The 20,116-nt window shown below is 58.4% G+C and overlaps 1 protein-coding gene across 1 annotated transcript; it reads left to right on the plus strand.

Moving 5' to 3' along the window:
- The first annotated feature begins 613 nt into the window (after nt 1-613).
- On the plus strand, nt 614-16,261 carry ITIH4 (inter-alpha-trypsin inhibitor heavy chain 4). The gene is made up of 22 exons (XM_057705238.1): nt 614-734; nt 2,226-2,386; nt 4,449-4,553; nt 4,694-4,856; nt 4,995-5,105; nt 5,604-5,732; nt 6,498-6,614; nt 6,887-7,055; nt 7,156-7,281; nt 7,466-7,647; nt 7,744-7,929; nt 9,549-9,688; nt 9,936-10,090; nt 10,674-10,727; nt 11,166-11,291; nt 11,787-11,870; nt 12,068-12,094; nt 12,181-12,297; nt 13,360-13,534; nt 15,262-15,416; nt 15,547-15,643; nt 16,067-16,261. Exons 1-22 carry the CDS (start codon nt 648-650, stop codon nt 16,134-16,136), a joined length of 2,736 nt encoding a protein of 911 aa, XP_057561221.1. The 5' UTR covers nt 614-647; the 3' UTR covers nt 16,137-16,261.
- The last annotated feature ends 3,855 nt before the right edge of the window (nt 16,262-20,116 follow it).

Genomic DNA, 20,116 nt, shown 5'->3' on the forward strand with positions numbered 1-20,116 from the left:
CTGCTGGATTTGCAACCAAGAGTCCTGGCTAGAATAATGGGGCCCAAACAGAATCCTGGGGCCCCACCAGAGAGAAAGGGAGCTCCTTGGCCCAGCCCCTCTCATCCTAGAAATAAGGCATATTCATCTTGCCTTGGCCCCAGCAGATCTTGCCCCACTCAGGCACCCCAAGGGCTGCTTGAGGGTCCCACTGCCCAGTCACATTGACCTGACTTTCCAGGCCCCTGCCTCCCAGAAACCACCCTCCAGCCCTCCTCTTCCCAGCCATGCCTCTGTTTCTCCCAGGCTAGGCTTATGGAGAATGGGCCAGTTCACTGCTGTGTCCCCAAGCCCTGGGGAGCTTGTTGGCAGGATGACTGGTGCGAGGGGTGATGTTGTCTTGGTCAGTTTCTGGACCTTTCAGAAGGGGTGCCAGTACCCAACTCCCACCTGAGGCGGCCCTTCCTCAGTACATGTTCCCGTCCCCAGCCAAGGTCCACAGGACATTCCCAGTTTGCCTGCTTATCTGAGGCTACTGCCGTGTTTGGCTTGCAGATCCCAATTTCCCAGAACCTGCCCCCGCAGAGGCGGGGCAGCGAGCAGCTTATTAATTCATTCCGCACTTCCTCTCAAGTCCAGAAGCAGCCTGCCAGGCACCAGAACCAAAAATGAAGACCCCAGCCCCTGGCCGCACCTGCTGCATCGTGCTGGTCCTGCTCTCGCTGGCCGTCCTTCAGACCACCGGAGCCCAAAAGGTAGCCGGTGTCCGCGGGCACCCGTGTGTGTGCACCTGAGCGTGAGTGGGGCGAGTGGGGGAAGGGGAGGAGAGCCTTGGTGTGTGCAAGTGTACAAGCCCAAGTGAGTACGGGTCAGTATGTATGCAGAGAAGTGGTGCTGCCCATCCACTACCCCGAGGGCTCTATGGCGAGTCCCCCATTTACTAGAAGGGGTGATCCTGTTATTCCCAGTTCACGAGGAGGAAGTGCAGCCTAACAAGTTGCCCTGGAAGGCGGCAGTGGGTGGGGTGGGTAAGAATGGGCCTCAGAGCCCAGCTTACCCCTCCTGGCTACAGGACCTCTCAGAAGTTATTGATGCTTTCTTTTTCTTTTTTTCTTTCTTTTTTTCCTACTAAAGAGAACTTTATTTTTATTTATTGTTGTGTTAGGTCTTTATTGGCTGTGTTGGGTCTTCGTTGCTGTGCGCGGACTTTCCCTAGCTGCGGCTAGTGGGGGCTGCTCTTTGTTGCGTGGGCTCAGTAGTTGCGGTGCATGGGCCTACGTGTTCCACGGCATGTGGGATCTTCGCAGACCAGGGATCAAACCCACGTCCCCTGCATGGACAGGCGCATTCTTAACCACTGCGCCACCAGGGAAGTCCTTATTGATGCTTTCTGTGTCTTTTTCCTCATCTGTAGAACAAGGTAGTAATAGAACTATTCAGAGGTTTGTGGTGAAGAGGAAACCTACCGTGTTATAAAGTGCTGAGTGAGTACAGTGGCTGGCACGGAGCAGGCACGCACGTGGAAGCAAGCCACTTGGCCCACCTGTGTGCTCAGCACAAGTGTGCCACGTGCAGGCAGGCAAGAGACGTGTAGGCTCTGCCTGTGTGCACACGCCCTTCCTTGGAGACCACAGACCTCGGACGAAACACACGTGCCTGGGGGAGTGCCCCTTGGAGACAGGGCAACAGGAGAGGCCCAGTGCTGCAGGGAAAAGAGGGGGCAAGGCAGAAGATGCCCAGCCTTAGAGATAGACCCTCCCTACCTCCAGTTCTCCCAGCTCCTGCAGGCCTCTTGGGGGGAGGCTGGAGGGGGCTGTTTTCCCCAGTAGAGGACTTGTTCACTGCCCTTTCACTGGGCGGAGCTAAGATGGCATGGAAGCTTCCTAACCCAACAGGACCCTCTGGCACTCACCTCTGCCCCAAGGATACGTGGGTGCCTCCCAGACACAGTGGGGCTCAGGCTCCCCCCACCCCATCCTTGCCGGCCTGTTCTCCAAGGGGCAGTATGGCCCCCACTGGAAAAGAGACCAACCCCTGCTCCGTGGCACTATAGGGTGAGGCATGACACACACAGCTGCCTCCAATTTGAGGTGAACGTTCACAAATGAAATGCTTCATGGATTTTGCCTGAGGCTTGGTCAGTGCCTCATTGGAGTCGGGGGCCTGGGCTTGGTCTGGGACCAAGGTCAAGGCCCACTCTTGAAGAGCGTTCAACAGTCCCACCCTTTCCTCCTTCACTGCTCCAGAATGACATTGACATCTACAGCCTCACTGTGGACTCCAGGGTCTCATCCCGATTTGCCCACACAGTCGTCACCAGCCGGGTGGTCAACAAGGCCAGCACTGTGCAGGAGGTCACCTTCCAGATGGAGCTGCCCAAGAAAGCCTTCATCACCAACTTCTCCATGTAGGTGCCCTCCCGCCCTCCTCCTCATCGCCCCATCCCCAACCCAGCACTGTGACACCATGGCCCCCTGTGCCGGATCAGGAAGAGAGGCTCTCATCCTGATGCGTGATGAGCCAGGATATATGCCTGAGGTGTGTGTGCTCCACCTGTAGGTAATACAGGACCAGAGGCTTTATCCAGGAACCTCATGCATTCTCTGAGACCTTCCCCTCCCTCCATCCATTTATCCCTTCCTGCATCCTGTTCTCCCTCCCTCCCTCCTTCCATCCCTCCATCCCTTCCTCCCTCCCTCCCTTCCTCCCTGCCTCCATTAGTCCCTCCCACCATCTCTCCATCTATTCATCCATTTTCCCTGAGTGCTGCCCAGGTGGCAGATGGAGAACCATGGTATCTTGGTGTCTTTGCCTTTGAGAAGTACTGGCTTGGGGCAACCTGAGACCAAGTCCAGGCAGAAGTGAATCACCAAAAGGCAGATTCCAGCTCAGAATACAGAAAACTTCCTAACCCCTGGCTGCCCCACAATGAAGCAGTGCCTCAAGGAGGGGGACCACCTTCTTACCACAGAAGTTCTAAGCCAGACTGGTCCCCCCGCCACCAAGTGGGATACTGCAAAGGGTGGTTCTGTTCTGGGTCAGAAGCTGCATTGGGAGGCCTCTGGGGTTTCTGTGGACTCTGTAAGCCAGTGATGATCCTCACCTCATCCTCTGTTGTCCTCCCCCACCCTTCCCAACTGAGTGTTGCAATGTTTGCTAAATGCAAGAGAACTCTCTGTCTGTCCCTGGCCCTGCAGGAGAGGCAGTGATTGAGGACAGGCCAGAGAGAGGCTGATCCCAGAAACTCAGGGAGGGTGATGGGTGGGGCAGAGAGCAAGCGGCTCAGGCAGAGTCCCCAGTGCACCCTAGGACCTCTGAAAACCTGCATTAGGGGCCAGGTCCCTGTGATTGGCTCCTTATCTCTCTGCCCATCCCCCCTTCAGCAGCCCCTTTCCTAACCCTGGAGCCAGGCCTATGCTGCCCAACTTGCAGCATCAGCTTCACAGGTGGCACCCCGCCTCCCATGTGGGTGCCATGGCCGGCAAGTCACGAGGTTCTGGGCCCGTTGTATCTTTTAGGAGCCCAGGACTTACACCCCTCTCTGGGCCTAGCTCCTGTTGCTGCGTGAGTTAGGGAAGCAGGGGCAGGGTACCCTGCTCCCTGACCTGGCCAGGATCCCACTTGGGCATCTGGGAGGAGAAGCCCTGCAGCCCAGCAGCAGCCCCATCTCTAGCCCAGAGTTAAATTGTGACCAGGAAGGTCAGGAAGGTGGGGAGGAGGTCCTGGCTGAGGTCCTGCGTTCCTGGCTGCCCCCTCCCCCCGCCCCGTACGTTCTCATCCTTTCACACCACACCCAGATGGGGCAGGCTTATGTTTGCCTGCCAGTTCTCTCTCAGCCCCCAAAAACGGCCACTAGGATTGTCTGCACGCCCCAAGGAGCCCTGTCCACCAGTTGTCCAAACCCTCCTTCCTCAGAGGCCAGCCTCTGCAGAGCGGCCTGTCCCGTGTTGGCGGGAAGAGGGGGCAGCCGTGGGCGAGAAGGGTCAGAGCCTTCAGTCCCATGTCTCCACTGGCCTGGAAGCCGGCATCCCCCTCCTCAGTCTGCCCCACACGGCTGGACACAGGGCTGAGTAACATGTGGCTCAGAGATCTCGCGGGTGGCTGACTGGTTCCTCTGAGAACAGTCTGTGGGGTGGAAGAGGCAACTGGAAGTTGAGCCAGACAGGAAGGGAGAAGAGAGGCCAGGCCCAGCTCAGCCCTGCTTCCTCTGCAACCTTCATCCCAGCTGTTCGACAAAAGGCATGTTTGTCGACACACGGCGCGTCTCAGGGTGGACGGAGCCCTGCAGAGCCCCCGTCCGCACCAGGGCCCCACACAGAGTCGTGTCCACAGCAGGTACATAAGAAACGGGTGGGCTCAGGTAAAGATAGGAGGTACTCTGTCAAGAGGCACACGACGTCCCCGAGGAGGTGGGATTGCCGTGGGCCTCCCCCGTCGGGCTCCCCACAGCTCCCTGCCTCCTGCCCCAGGATCATCGATGGTGTGACCTACCCGGGTAACATCAAGGAGAAGGCTGCAGCCCAAGAGCAGTACAGTGCGGCCGTGGCCAGGGGAGAGAGCGCCGGCCTCGTCAAGTGAGCCCGGGGGTTGGGGAGGACCCCCGTGGGGGTGGGGCAGAGGCTGCCCCTGCCTTCAGCCCTTCAGCCTCGCTCCTGCCTCCCGTGGCCGTCCCGCCCCTGGTCTGAGGGGCAAACCCGACGCCCTCTTCCCCCAGGGCCACCGGGAGAAAGACAGAGCAGTTCCAGGTGTCGGTCAGCATAGCTCCCACTTCCAAGGTCACCTTCGCGCTGGTGTATGAGGAGCTGCTGCTGCGGCATCTGGGAGCCTACGAGCTGCTGCTGAAGGTCCGGCCCCAGCAGCTGGTCAAGCACCTGCAGGTACCTGACACCTCCTCCTCTTAGAAGGCCTCCTTGGTGACCGTACTCCGGTGAGAGTGACGGCTGTTTTCCCTGCTGCCTCCTGTGAGGGCCAGCCCTGGCTCCCCGTGGACCCAGTCACCCACTTCTTGCCTCTAGATGGACATTTACATCTTCGAGACTCAGGGCATCAGCTTTCTGGAGACAGAGAGCACCTTCATGACCAACAAGCTGGCAGAGGCCCTCACCACCTCGCAGAACAAGACCAAGGTGGGCCTGCGATGGGCTGTGGGTGAGCGTTCCCAGGGGCCTGTCTTCAGGCTGGCTCTGTGGGCCTGTATTTCCAGAGAGTGAGACCATTGGGCAGAATCTGTGCGCTAGGGGGACTTGCAAGCTTCCTGTGCATGCTGTCATTTGGGAGACGGTGGGCAGAGCAGAGCCTCAGGAAGGATGGTGGTTGCTGGTTTTAGCCCTGAGATCAGGAGAGAAGACTGATATGAGGGTCCTAGGACCAGGTAGGGAGGAGGAGCTGGCTGGACCGCACACATCCGGAGCCCAGCCTCTGCTTGTACAGATCTAGGAGCAGGGAATTCTCTCACACCCACTCCCCCGCATGGAGGCAGTCTAGCCAACAGCTCAGCCTGAGAGAAAGTTCCCTGGAATTTGACCCAAGACTGCCTCCTAGAATTCTCTCTTCAGGTGGGGGCGAGGGGTATCGTTAACCTGGCCTCGCTGCTCCTCCCAGCTTCAGCCCGGTCATTTTTTCAGGCTCACATCCGATTCAGGCCGACGCTGTCCCAGCAGCAGAAGGCTCCAGGGCAGCAGGACACAGTCCTGGATGGCGACTTCATCGTCCGCTATGATGTGGACCGGCCCGTCTCCGGAGGTTCCATTCAGGTGTGTGGGCTTCAGACAAGACTGAGCCACCAAAGTCCATCTACCCTCAAGGACCTGAGCCTGGATGTTTTAGAAGAAAAGAAAAAATAACCACCCCTAGTCATCAGTGCACCAGGGGCAGCACAGACAGAAAACAGGAAGTCTGGTTGTGCTGTCACTGAAACAATTCTCTTTCAGAGGGAAAAAATTTTATCTCTGCTGAAGAGCTGCCCTACAGGGTTTCCCTTGTTGCCTTGGCTGCCAGGAGACCCCCAGTTCACTTTTATGCTCAATTGCAGTACCTTCTTTCACACAAGTTTCTGGCATCACTGTGCTTTCCCTTTACTTTTGAGCAAATCGCTGTTTTCTCACCCCTTTCCCAAACCACTGGGTCCAGGGGAGACCAACCCGTCGAGGATCCAGAGAACGTGCAGGAAGCCATAGATGGACCTTGTTTTGGAGTCCCCACTTTTTGATGAATCTCAAGTTTATTATGTCTGAACCTTTTAATATAATCTGCCTCAAATACTAAAATGAATAGGAGGTCAAGTAAGGGTAGAGTTCTGGTGGGCCATGCATGAGCCAGGAAGCCTTCTGCAAGGGTGGGGCTGGACTAAGCCCTCAAGTATGGCAAGGATTTGGGAAGGTTCACAGTGGGACAGGGATGGAGGGGGCTGGAATGAAGAGAGCAGAGGAACCCCAGGATTGAGGGTGAGGAGGCTGGTTGGGGGCAGGGCAGAGTTGCAACTCTTACACCTGGGTGGGTGTGTCTCACTCTGGTCACAGATCGAGAATGGCTACTTTGTGCACTACTTTGCCCCTGAGCACCTGTCCACAATACCCAAGAACGTGATCTTTGTCATTGACAAAAGCGGCTCCATGTCGGGCAAGAAAATCCAGCAGGTAGGTCCCACGGGCCAGGGCGGGTTCTTAAAAACTTGCAGATGTCTCACACCATCAGCTCTTGTCCAGCAGGCAGGCCTGCCCTCCTCCATCTTCCTAGGTAGGGGGCTCGCATGGATCGTGGTTGGTCAGAGTATGGGGCAGCTCCTGCCACTAGAGCATTCACCATGTCCTCACTCCAGGTGTGAGCCTGGGGATGCAGCCCAAGGGCACGTGAGCCTGCAGGGAGGCCCCACTGAGACACACACCTTGCGTCTCCTTCCCCCAACCAGACTCGAGAAGCCCTCATCAAGATCCTGGGTGACCTCGGTTCCCATGACCAGTTCAACCTCATCAGCTTCAGCGGGGAAGCAACCCAGTGGAAACCACAGCTGGTGTCAGCCTCGGCTAGGAACGTGAATGAGGCCAAGAACTACACCACCAACATCCGGGCCCAGGGAGGTGAGCGCCTCTGCAGCCCTGTGTGGTTGGGACTTCCAGGCCACCGAGCCCAGTCTGGGGCACCCTGCTGGGAGCCACCCTGAGAGTGTGTGCCTCTCAGGGACCAATATAAACGATGCGATGCTGATGGCCGTGCAGCTGCTGGAGAGAGCCAACCGGTGGGAGCTGCTGCCCGCCCGGAGCGTCACCCTCATCATCCTCCTCACCGACGGCGACCCCACTGTGGGTGAGGCACGGCCCGCGGCTCCAGGGCCTGCTGCCCGGAGGGAGCAGCTGGGCTCCAGCCTGCCTTACTGTGGGGCCTGGGGCAGGGAGGGGGGTCTCTGAGGCCCTTCTGGCTCTGAGATTCCAGACATGTACATTGAGCAAACCATTGTTTTCTCACCCCTTTCCCAAACCACTGGGTCCAGGGGAAACCAACCCCGCAAAGATCCAGAAGAACGTGCGTGAAGCCATCAATGGCCAGCACAGCCTCTTCTGCCTGGGCTTCGGCTTCGACGTCAGCTACGCCTTCCTGGAGAAGATGGCGCTGGACAACGGCGGCCTGGCCCGGCGCATCTATGAGGACTCGGACTCTGCCCTGCAGCTCCAGGTGCCCACACACTCCTGCTGGGCCGCGTGAGCAAGGGATGGCACCGACAGGTGGGCAGATCCCAGCCCGGCTCTCATGACACCCCCCACCCTGCAGGACTTCTACCAGGAGGTGGCCAACCCACTGATGACGTCAGTGGCCTTCGAGTACCCAAGGAACACCGTGGAGGCGGTCACACAGGACTCCTTCCATCTGTTCTTCAAGGGCTCCGAGTTGGTAGTGGCTGGGAAGCTCCGGGACCAGAGCGTTGACATGTTCTCAGCCAAAGTCAGGGGGCAGTTGGTAGGTGTGGCCAGCCATCCTGGAGGGGAAGGGCAGCCCGGACAGGCAGGCAGAGCGGCTGGGTTCAAACCCAGCCCTGCCAGGCTCTGGCCGGTTGACCTTAAGCAAGTTACAGGGTGCCCTCTGCCACTTGCGGATGACGTGTCCCCACCATGTTGGCTTCCGGTAGAGATTCGATGAGATGATGTGATTTTTCTGAGGGCACCTGCTTGGGGCCGGCATGTGGCAGGCACTCATCGGTCAGTCGGTGCTACTGCTGTTGTTCGCAAGGGCACCAGGTGCTTGGCGTCTCCTGCTTTCCTCACACCAGCCCTCTGAGGCTGCAGTCGCGCAGGGAGGGCTGCTCGCGTCTCACAGGTGCGCAGCCTGACATCTGCACAGGGCAGGCAGTTTGCCCCGGGGCCCCCTGCAGCCGAGTCAAGAGCCCAGCTCACCGCGTGGAGTCCTGTTCTTGCCCGGCCTTCCCTGCCTGTGTGCCATGGGAGGCCCTCTCATTCCACAGAGAGAAACACAGCACTCCTCTAGGCCCAGGGGATACTGCCCTCACGGGAGACACAGCACGGGGAAATCATCACACAAACAAGGAGCGACAGGCTAGATAAATCCAGGGACGTGGGAGCAGCGCTGGGAGCCCCAGCCTGGCCTGGGGATCAGGGAGGGCTTCCCGGAGGAGGCTTGGCTGAGACTGAGGGGTGAGTAGGAGGTGGCAGAGGCCAGATGGTGGAGGGATGGAGGAGTGTTCCAGGCTTGCGTGGCAGGCAGGCAGCGTGTGTGGGGAGAATAGCAGGTGGGCTAGGCAAGCGGGCGCCGGGGGAACCCGGGGCCTTGTCTCCTTAGAAGCAGCCAAGTGTCGTGATGAGCAGGGCGTGCCCTGTGGCCAGCTTGCCCGGCCTCACAGCCAGCTCTGCCACCTCCCAGAGGTGAGACCTGGGGCAAGGCACCTAACCTCCCCGTGCCTTCAGTTTCCTACCATGTACAGATGAAAAGAAGTCGTCGTCCCCTCCCCCCCCAGCCCCCCCGCACCCCCGCCACAACCTGGTAAAGCTGCAGTGGGGATTAAGGTCTCGCCCAGTGTAAACACGCCATATGTGTTAGCTGCTAATATCCTGGAGGCCCGGGGTTCCCAAAGTGCGGAACCCACGGTGACTTGGGGTAGTTCAAAACAAACATGTCTTTGTTTTAGTAGTTATGTACTTATTTTAATGTGTTCTGAAAAATAACTCGAACCCCAGACCTAAGATTTCACAGGAACTGTTGCTCTGGAGCAAGACCAAGAGTGCTAGTCTATTTAAAGTTCGTTTGAGAAAAACCATCACACAAATAGCTGTATGTGTGGAAAGGGCAAAATTCATGCAGCTTCTGGTTCTGCGCCTACTGTGTGGCACCTGGGATGGTTTGTTCCCTTTCATCTCTGCCTCCTTCTCATCCTCAGAGGCTCTGTGACTGAGCCCCTCACACCCCTAAACGCCCTCCCTACCCTCCACCCTACTCAAAGGAGACATGGTCCTTGCAGCCAACGCTGCCCCTACCACGTTTCTTGTGGCAGCGCTCGGCAGCGCCAGGCCAGGTGCAGACGTCACGCCCTCACTGCTCCTGCCCTGGCTGGGCCCTCTTTCCAGCACACAGAGAACATCACCTTCGTAATGGAGTCCCGCATGGCAGAGCAGGAGGAAGCGTTCCGGAGCCCCAAATACATCTTCCACAACTTCATGGAGAGACTCTGGGCCTACCTGACCATCCAGCAACTGCTAGAGCGAACGTGGGTGGACGCACCCTCCAGGGCCCACTGGGGCGGCCACACGTGGCCTCAGCACCTCCCTGAGTGCTCCACCGGTGGGGCAGGCACAGCTGGCATGGGCATGTCCTAGGCATGGAGACAGGGGGTGGTGGTACGGTGTCTGAGCTCCAGATTCCCAGTGGGATCCCCCTAGAAGGGTCTGGAAGGGAGGGAGGATCTGACTGGGCACCCAAGGGCCTGCTGAGCCACTGGTTTCCTCCACCTGCAGGGTCTCCGCGTTACATGCTGAGAAGCAGGCTCTTGAGGCTCGAGCTCTGAGCTTGTCACTCAACTACAGCTTTGTCACCCCCCTCACGTCCATGGTGATCACCAAACCCGAAGGTCAAGAGCAGTCTCAGGTGGCTGAGAAGCCCGTGGAAAATGGTGGGTGTGGCAGGAGAGTTTTGACCCAGCATTCTCCCCAGCCCCTCCCCCACATCCCAACCAAGACTCCACCCCTGCCACCTGCAGAGTCCCAGGAGACTCATCCCATTTCATTGACGAGGGAACTGAGGCCAGGTCTCCTGACCCCTGCGTGCTCACTGCACCTGTGTAGTGTTGGGGTTGGGAAGCAAGGTTAAACAGAAGCACTTCAAATTTATCAAAACCACCCTGACAGTGTATCTCTCTCTTTCTCCCTCTTCTTGTCTTATCCAGAAAACAGGCACAGGAGAGTCCCCTTAGGTTAGGGCCTAATACCCTCTAAGGCTGGCCTGGGTGACTGTTGGTTGACACAGGGCCTATGGTACAGCAACCATGAGGTTGCTAGCCAGGGCCTCTCCAGCCCAGCCCTGCTCAGGAGGGTGTGTCATCTGCCCAAGCACGCTGGTGCATTTAGTTACCTTTTCGTTCAGTTATTGGCTGCCATTCAGTTTCGGTCCTGGGCACGAGGGACACAGCCCCCAGCCCACTGGGGGCCCCAGAAAGGTGCATCCAAGAAGCAAACCCAAGTGTCTCTGATTTCCAGGTCGCACTCTCTCCAAACATCATTCCGTGGCAGACAGAGGACCCAGAACAGGAGGTAGGAAAAGAGGGAAGGGTAAAGGAAGGGGATATTGACAGAACCTTGACCCTGGCCATAGACTAGGCTCTGCCCTGGCTGTGGGGGGAGTGACTAACTTGCCTCACCCAGCTGGTAGCAGGGCTGGGGCTCAAATCTAGTTGTGTCTGATCAGGAGTCAGCAGTACAGACACTGTCTTTTCTAGAGGAAGAGGCTAGAGAGGACAAGGTAGTTTGAGGGGCACTGCCAGAGTAGGGAAGGGGGCCCAATATCCCAGCAGGGAGGAGTTCAGGAAGGGTCCATTGTTCCAGCATGGAATTTTTCCCAGAATGACGGGTGTGGGGAGGGGATCCCTTTGCCCTCTCCACGTCCCTTTTCTGGAGTGGGTCCCAGAGCCCTGGCTGTGGGGACCCATGACACTGCTTGAGAAAAGACTGTGTGTGTCAACTTTTCCAAAGCCGGAGTTCTCCATACGGTGCACCACAGCCAAAAGACACTTGGATCACTTGGACCTTTTCATCCCCCTCTTGGTCATCCATTCCGCCACCCGAACAGGGTATCAGTGCTACCAGACCTGATGTTACGTAAGCATTTTCTGACCCTCTGAGGGCCTACTTTCCTCAAGATGAACCTGTCCATAGAGGTGGATGAGATAAAGCACCAAGCATAGGGCTAGGCACAGACCAAGGAGAGCTGCTGGAAGGTATGACATTAAATAATGTGTCTCTTATTTTTACTGCATTGGACTCAGGAGGCTGGATCAGGATGGAACGTTCTAGAAAGGGAAGGTTTCTTCCATTCCCAAAGCCAAGAGTAGTCCCTTGAACTGCTCCTGATCGCCAAATCTGGACACGGACACAGCCGCAGGGCCAGGCTGGACCCTGCCTCCTCAGCGTTTTCCCTGATAGCATGCTCTACTGCTTAAACAGTCGCTTTGCAAAGGCTCTTCCAGATTGGGTGTATACGTGGCACGGGTTGTGTGTAGGGCTGGAGCTTGCTGGGTGGCAGGGTGGCAGTGATGGCTGGAGGGCTTGCTGATTGCTTTGCATCCTGACCACCTTCTCCCTTTCCATTCCTAGCTGCTCCTGCACTAGTGCCTGTTTCAGTGCCACTTCCCTCAGTTCCTGACGCAGTGACTCACGACACGCATTTAAGAATCAAAGGTACCTCCAGGGTACAGTAGATTCTGGCCCTATAGCAAGGAGACCTTAGGAGGGGAGAGCCCAGGGAGCTCTACAAACTTGTCACGTGGGTTTCTCGATGGAGCGGGAACCCTTCCACACCCATCCGCTACTCCATTCCTGAACCCTGCCCCTCCCCAGGAAGGGGCTGCCTAAACCCAGCCTTTTTCTTCTTTCAGAAACAACCACTGCAGCCCCACGCGCTGGTAAGTGCCAGCCCCCCTCAGCCCCCTTCCCTGTCCTCGCCCCCAGCCTGCTCTACCTGCCCCCAGAACCACACCTTCTGTCCCAGGCCCCATCCAGACTCCTTCCGTCATCCTGCCGCTGCCTGGGCAGAGCGTGGACCGCCTCTGTGTGGATCTCAGGCGCTCTCAGGGACTGATGAACCTGCTCTCAGACCCTGGCCAAGGTGAGAGGTGCACACCCCGTCCTCCACCCAGAGAGACCTGGACACCACGCACCCCAGCGTCCCACCCTGGGGACAACAGTGGGACGCCTGCCCACAGAGACTCATAGGCAGCCCTCGTCCCAGGTGGTGGCGTGGCCACGCCCCCGAGCACTGACACGAGTGCCCGTACGTCTGCCCCCACAGACCTTTCGTGGGCACCACGTACGTAGGCCTGGGTGGCCTGCACCCCGGGGTGACCAGATGTGGGCTTGCCCCCAGGTGCTGCCGTACCTCAGGGGTGGGGAGACAGACCTGGGCACAGAGCAGCACAGTGGCCTGTAGCCGGTGCCCAGAGCGCCGTGGAGACGAGCCCAGGGGAGATGAGAGCTGTCCGAGGGTCGGGGGGAGGCTGCGCGGGGTCATGGGGGGTGACGGGGCCTTGGCAGAGAAGTCCAGTCACCTCTGGTCCACGAGGCAGGGGAAGGGGTAGGCAGAAGCACAGAGCCCTGAAGGAGGCTGGCGAGGCTCTCGAGGGTGTGGAGGAGGCAGGTGGCAGGAGGAGGTAGGTGTGCTGGCCAGACCCGCCCCCCAGTCCCCAGAAGGGTGGCGCCGGGCTGACAGGTCAGACGTGGGGACGCACCGCCCTCAGGATGTTCAGGCCTGCAGAGCCACTCACAGTCAACCAACGTCCACGGACCCCTCGCCGCCCCCAGACCCACACACGCCGTCCCCCGCTTCACTGCGCCGGCCCGGCGTCTGTTAGCTTCCTGAGGAAGACCAGGGCCCAGCGATTTTCCATCTCACTCTCGGCCGTGTGCCCAGCTCCGGGTCAGGCACGCCGCCAGGGCTTCACGGGCACTGACTGACTTCCCACGAGCCCTCCCTGCGCCGAGGCTCGGGGGCCAAGCGAGGCGTGGAGAGGCTGTGGGAAGCAGCCCACGGGGTGAAAGGCGGCGAGGCAAGGGAACCAGGACGGGAGCGGGTGAAGAGCGGCCCTGGGGGTCACCGCCGGGGGCACCTCCTGTTCGGGCCAGGGCCCGGCTGTGGCCGCAGCGTCAAGCGCTCTGCTCCCGGCCCTCTCAGGGGTTGAGGTGACTGGCCTCTATGCGCCGGAGAAGGCCCGCTTCGTGTGGATTGAGGTGACCTTCAAGAACCCCCAGCTGCGGGTCCACGCGTCCCCTGAGCACGTGGTAGTGGCTCGGCACCGAAGAAGCTCTGCGTACAAGTGGAAGGAGACGCTGTACTCGGTGATGCCCGGGTAAGCTACAGGCTGGGCACCGGCGGTGGCCCCTCGTGCCACGTCAGCCGGTGAGGGGGCGCCACAGGCCGGGAGAGGGAGTGGATGGGCACGCGTCCTCTACAGCAGGCCGCACCCACAGGAGGGACAGGGATGCGGAGAGCCCTGCACGTACCCCTTCCGCTCTGGAGGGTGCCGAGGGCTTGTCCTGGGGACCAGGCCACCCTCACGCCCAACGCGGGTCACTCTCCTGTGCAGGGGACCGTGTGGTTTGGCGCGGCTCTGCTGCGAATCCTGAGTCACCCTAGGCAGGCTGCTTAGCCCCTCTCACTGCTAACTAGGGATAATCAGCCCCCTGCTGAGTCGGAGGGCTCAGGGGACGACCGCTGAGCGAGTGTGGGTGGGAGCACTTGGCCCGTAGGCAGCGTGGCGCCCGCTGGGCATGCAGGAAGGCGCGCTAGCTACGCTGTGACGTAACCATGGCAACAGTGAGAGGCTGGAGAGGGCTGTCTACCAGGGGAGGTTACGGATGTCCTCCTTAACCTGGAAGCTCGGATGAGGAGAGACCGGTCCCTCTGTCATCAATACTGGGCAGCCGGTGGGTCGTGGAGGAGGATGGCAACCTCTTCTTGCGGGGCTGCCCCTCTGTGGAGCCTTGCAGAGGTAGCTCTCCAGCTCGGGGAGTCGGGAGGGACCTGGGAGAGAGGCCGAGGACCCTGGCCCTCTTCGAGTCATGTCCTCTGAGCCCCCAGCCCGTGCCGAGGACAGAGAGCTTTGTCCACTCTCTCTCACCCAGTCCCTCTGCAGAGACTGGTTCCCACGTGTTATGTGAGTGCACACCTGGTGAATCCGAGGGGTTCACCTGAAAAGCTCCCAATTTCGTAAAAGATCTTAACGTTTCCTGCTCTCTGGTAGATACACAAAGATCAATAGCATTTCTGTGCCTTGGACATACACACTAGAAGATGGAACACAGGATTTCTACTAATTGTGGTGATTCAACGTCCACATATTTTCACGAGCTACAGAAGATACATGTAAAGAAAAATAGACCCTGGCTTTTACACTGGACTGTGTCTGTAAGACAGTGTGAGTCTAGAGCGATTCCATTGAAAATAACCTCAGAGTCACAGCAGGCTCTTAATCAACTTAATAAGACTGCTTAAAGGAGTCTAACATTCCTAAGAAAACCAAGATGGTAATAATTTCAGTAATTATTTTCAGTAAAAAAGGAGGGCATTGAGAAGGACCTGCCCTCCTAGACCTTAAAACACACGATTAAACACTGATCCTCAGAAGAAAGCAGGACTAGCCAGAAAAACAAAAGGGGCAGAGGAGATGTGTCTGTGAACTCTGAAGTCATGTCATGCATGAGAAACCAACTCTAAGAAAACCAGAGGGAGAGGAACCGTTATCTTATGTTGTAAATAATGCTGAGATAGGGGACTTCCCTGGCGGTCCAGTGGTGACGACTCCGTGCTGCCAATGCAGGGGGCACGGGTTCGATCCCTGGTCGGGGAAGGGAACTAAGATCCCTGCTGGGATAACCAGGTATCAGTAAGTCAACACTGGTTCCAGCTGACTGAGGAAACTGAAGCCCAGAAGACTGAAGGGACCTCCCCCCGAAGGCCACACTAAGAAATCCTGAGGACAGGAGGGCAGCCCCGCCCACGGCCACCCCACTGCCCAGGTCCCCTGCGGGCACCTCCTTGCCTGCCTCGCTGCTCAGGATGCGGGTTTCCCCACAGCCTCAAGATGACCATGAACAAGGCAGGACTCCTGCTGCTCAGCAGCCCCGACAGAGTGACCATCGGCCTGCTGTCCTGGGACGGCCCCGGGGAGGGCCTCCGGCTCCTTCTGCGGGACACCGACCACTTCTCCAGCAATGTCACGGGGGCCCTCGGTACGTGGCCCGGGCTTGGGGCACCATTGGAAGCCCCCTCTGCCTGGGAACAGGCAGTGCCTGCACCTCTGCGTGTTGCCCCAGGCTCCCTCTGTCTTTACTCCTCGCTGACCCTCACTTTGTATCTCAGGCCAGTTTTACCAGGATGTGCTCTGGGAGCCCCCGGCAGCGGCAGGTGACAGCAAGCGGACACTGCAAGTGCAGGGGCGTCACTACTCTGCCACCAGGTGACTCGGCACAACAGGCCACTGAACCCGGCCGGGGGTGGGGGCTGGGAGCCGGGCTCCAGGCCCCCCACTCCTCTGTCCCTGCCCGGGAACTAGACAGTCAGCTGTCAGCTTAGACAAGTCTGACCCAGCTTTCAGTGACCCCACAAAGGGTGGTCAACTCAAACCCACAGAAAACACACCAGCCCAGAGGTCACTGGAGTGAGTTGGGGGCAGTGAGAAACTCCCCTTTAATTCCCAGAGCCCTGGACCCTGGAGACCACACGCAACTGGGTGCCCTGGAGCGGCCAGGCCTTAGCAGCCTGTGCTGGAAGGAACTGTCAGGGGCCCCAAGACCCTCCACCTTCCACCTTCCTATCCTGTCTCCCTCTCTTCCCACCACACCGGAGGCATGCTGACCACCTGTCTGTCTGTCCATCCCAGAGAACGCAAGCTGGATTACCAAGAGGGGCCCCCAGGAACAGAGATTTCCTGCTGGTCCGTGGAGCTGTAGTTCTGATGAAGGCATTGCGCCCACCCCATGGCTGCCACCCTGTGACCACAGGGCCACCTGTGGGTCCTGTAACATCATGGGGAGGGGTATGTGTGCTCATTAAAATAAAGAGATGTTGTGTGAGCCCAGGGAGTGGGCGTCTCATTCCATCTGGCCAAATCCCGGAGCCTCCGGATCACGTCCTGGACACGTGGCGTCATGGAACGTTAGAATAACCCACCATGAGTCCCTCAAAGGCCTGTAGCCAGTAAGGCCCGTGGAGAGCTTTCAGTCTGGGCCCTTCATTTTACAGGCAGGGAAACTAAGATTTAGAGAGATTTAAACCACCCAGTTAAAATGTTGCTCTTGCTGGGGTCTAGGGCAGGAGAACACTCCTAGGAGAAGGGTTCACTCTGCTTTATGGTGATATGGTCCGTGAAAACCAGTTTTGACTCAGAAGAAAAAAGAGTGACCTGGGTAGAAGTTTGTCATTCTCTGCTAACCTTTGGGCCCTTTTGCCGTGGGATTTGCAGGACACAATTTGATTTTCACACCTGTGCTTAGGAACAGGCCTGTCTTCTCACCGCCTTGCAGAGAAGCTGGCAGTGAAAGACAAAGGAGACTGAGGCAAGGCCCCAGTCCCAGGAGGGAAGCAAGGGTCTGTCCCAGGAGCCTAGGCTGTTGAGGGTCTCTTCTCCTGTCCATGCGCCAGGGTTAGGCACCCCAAAGATTCCACCCAATTCCTGCACAGGCAAAGCATACTTTCAAAACATTTATAATTATTTCACCTACTTCTTCAAAAATGACATAAGTCTTTGGCTTACAAATAAAAAGCATAAAGAGAATAAAACCAAAAAACTTAAGAATGAAAATAAGAGACAAGAGTCAAGCAGGAGGAGGGTTACATCAGAAACATCAGGGTAGCGGGAGCTGCAGCAGCAAAAAGAAAGCTCTGCTCTGAGCTTCCTGGCAGCCAGGATAAAGCAGAAAATGAGTTCGTTTGCTTGCTAAGAGGGAACAAACCAGATCAGGGAAAACATTCTTTTCCCAGCTCTTGAGCTATACAGGGTGTCTGCTGAGTGAGTCTTTCTAGGAGGGTAGACCAAAGGCCAGTGAGAGGGAGGGGTCTCCAGCAGCAGGTCTGCCCAACCGTCAGCGTCACTCCTTCCTGCACTGCTGCCTCCCCATCAAGCCCGGGTGGCAGGCAGGGGTCTCAGGCTGTCGCTTTGTGCAGGTCACTCATTGGGGCTCAGACGAGCTCAGCAAGGCAAGGGAGCAGCTTTGGGGGCTCCGCTGGACTTGCTGTGGGGCTAGCTCTGACATGCTGCGACGGTACACCACCACCTGGGCTGGGCTGTGGAATTTGTGCCACAACAGCGGGGTCCTGGGTGACTTTCTGGCCCAGCCAGCGCCTGAAGGGCGTGAGCTCTCTGTGAACAACTGGCAGTGGGTCCGTGCCCTTCACTGTTTTGTCCGCTGTGTGCTTTCCAGCACCTACTTGGGCCAGGCCCTGGGCTGAGTGCTGCAGGTACATTGGGCACCTGACAGCTGCCACCCAGACAACGACCAGTTGCCACAAGAAGCCCAGAGGGCGACGTCTTGCCTAACCTGAGGAATATCAGGGAAGGCTTCCTGGAAGTGACATGGTTGGGATTGGGTTGGGATTGGGTTTTTTTTGTTTGTTTGTTTTTATAAATTTATTTTATTTATTGGCTGCTTTGGGTCTTCATTGCTGTGTGTAGACTTTAATTGTGGCAAGTGGGGGCTACTCTTCGTTGCAGTGCGTGGGCTTCTCATTGCGGTGCCTTCCCTTGTCGTGGAGCACAGGCTTTAGGCGTGTGGGCTTCAGTAGTTGTGGCACTCGGGCTCAGTAGTTGTGGCGCACAGGCTTCGTTGCTCCGAGGCATGTGGGAGCTTCCCGGACCAGGGCTCGAACCCGTGTCTCCTGCATTGGCAGGCGGATCCCTAACCACTGCGCCACCAGGGAATTCCCTGAGTTTTGAAGAATAAGGAAAAGTTAGCCCAGTGGGAAAGGAGGGCAAGGACGCCGGGGCTAGAGCCAGGACACCGCCCCGAGCCCAGGAAGGTGACGGGAAGCAGAGCCGTGGAGTGAGGTGGCGGGGGACGCCGGCGGAGTCGGGCAGCAGCACCAGGCCGGCACCGGCTGCACGCAGCCCTCCCTGGAGCTCGGCTTCGATCCTGGAAGCCCAGGGAGCCGTCCGGGGCTGTAGGCGGGGACAGGCACCGCCAGGGAGCGGTGGGACTGGGGAGAGGACGGGGTCTGCCGAGTGCTGGCCGCTGTGGAGGGACTCCCCGACTGCGTGTTGGGGGAGGGGGCAGCATCTGGGCTGGGATGTCCCGCTGCCTGTCTTCCAACCTGAGGGCTTGGTTTGCTAGCTGGAGCAGCGGGACAAAGATGGGCGCCTCAGGAGGGCCAGAAACCACTGTGCCGATGCCTCCTCACACGCTCCACCTGGCAGGATCCTTCTCCCTGTTTCACAGATGTGAAAACTGACCTCAGGGTGACTGGTTTGAAGCTTCGTGGCTCCTCAGCCAACCTGAGACTGAATGGGTGGCAGCGTCTGCCCACTGTAGGGTGTCCCATGCCAGGCCTGGGCTCTCTCTGCCAGCCCAGCCTGGACCACTGCCTCTTTCAGTCTAGGGCCATGTCTCACGCGGCCTTCTCCCTAGAGCAATAACAGCACCTGGGGGGGGCTCCTCTGGTGGCAGATAATTCCCCCCTGGATTGCCCTTCCCAAGCCCTCTCCAGGCCCCCAGGCCGGTGTGGGCCCTGGGCAAGCCTGTCCTGGCTCAGGCAGAGGGGCCCCTGGAGTGGGAGGGGAACTTGCTGGTGACCCACGGCCAGACCCCACCCCATCCCATTGGCATTCGAGACCCTTCCCAATCTGAGTGCAACCTCCTCCAGTCCTACTGTGTCCCCTGCTGTGCCATAAGCAGAGCCGCCCACTGCTTCCCTCGCTGGGTACCCTCCGCCCAGCATGTCCTCAGCCCCTCAGGCAGAGAGAACAGCAGAGGCAGGGGATCTGGGGAAGGAGGGATTGTGTTTGCAGCACTGGAAGCAGTTTGTGTGCCTGGAACCCAGACAGTGAGAGGAAACACCTCGTGTGTGGGGCTGATGACGCTGGAGAGGCTGCAGGCAGGACTTTCATCTTTGTCCCAAGAACGCTGGTTAGGAGATATCATTTATAGGGTTTCAGGCAGGGAGTGATGACCAGTTCTGCTCCGCAAAAAAGCTCTCTGGAAGCGGGAGGGCCAGGGAGGGGCGTTTGCTGTCGTCCGGGTGGGAGAGGGTTGTTTAGGCTGGGAGCCCTCTGAGCTCCTTCTCTAGGAACCTGTGTGACCCCACCCCACCCAGGGCTTGTCGTGGGGGTGCCGCAGGTGGTTACCATGAGGAGTGATTGGAAGACCCCAGGGGTCCCCAGCCCAACGGAAGGCAAACTTGGGCACCCATGCAAACATGAGCGGGGTTGCTAAGCCGTGTGCCCCCCGATTCTGGCCCAGAGTGTTGCGTTTACCTGCTGAATGGGTGGGTTGTGGGGGGTGGGTGGATGAGCAGGAGGTAGATGGCGAGATGGCTAAAGGGTGAGGGATGGGTGGCGGGGACAGTTAGCTGCAGGCTGGGTTTGCCCTGGAGCACTCTCTGCTCCGCGTCGTAGAAGGAGCTTCAGCCCCGAAGGTCCTGGTCCTGATAAGAGCGCGTGAGCTATGACCCTTAACTTTTCCTCTGACCCTCCTGAACTCTGAAATGCAGTCAGTCCTTCCCGACTTCTCAGAGCCCCTTTGCTCCTGAGTCAATTCTTGGTTTTTTTTTCCTTCCCCAACCATCATATGTTTGACTCCCCATAGTACCACCCCAACCAACCATGTCTTTCAGCCGCATCGATGGACAGTACCAGGAAGTTGCCTTCCTAGCAGCCAGCCCCTCCGTCGAGCTGCCCGTCCCCTGGAGCAGGGGCTCATGGAGGCACGCAAACGCTGCT

The sequence above is a fragment of the Hippopotamus amphibius genome, chromosome 13 (genome assembly GCF_030028045.1).
Source record: "Hippopotamus amphibius kiboko isolate mHipAmp2 chromosome 13, mHipAmp2.hap2, whole genome shotgun sequence".
Classification (NCBI taxonomy): domain Eukaryota; kingdom Metazoa; phylum Chordata; class Mammalia; order Artiodactyla; family Hippopotamidae; genus Hippopotamus; species Hippopotamus amphibius.

Bases quoted from the DNA above. Each gene is read 5' to 3' on its own strand.
- ITIH4 (XM_057705238.1), top strand. From the start codon at position 648: ATGAAGACCCCAGCCCCTGGCCGCACCTGCTGCATCGTGCTGGTCCTG. The intron at 7,282-7,465 runs GTGAGGCACGGC...CACTGGGTCCAG, and splicing joins CGACGGCGACCCCACTGTGG to GGGAAACCAACCCCGCAAAG. The intron at 15,644-16,066 runs GTGACTCGGCAC...TGTCCATCCCAG, and splicing joins CGTCACTACTCTGCCACCAG to AGAACGCAAGCTGGATTACC.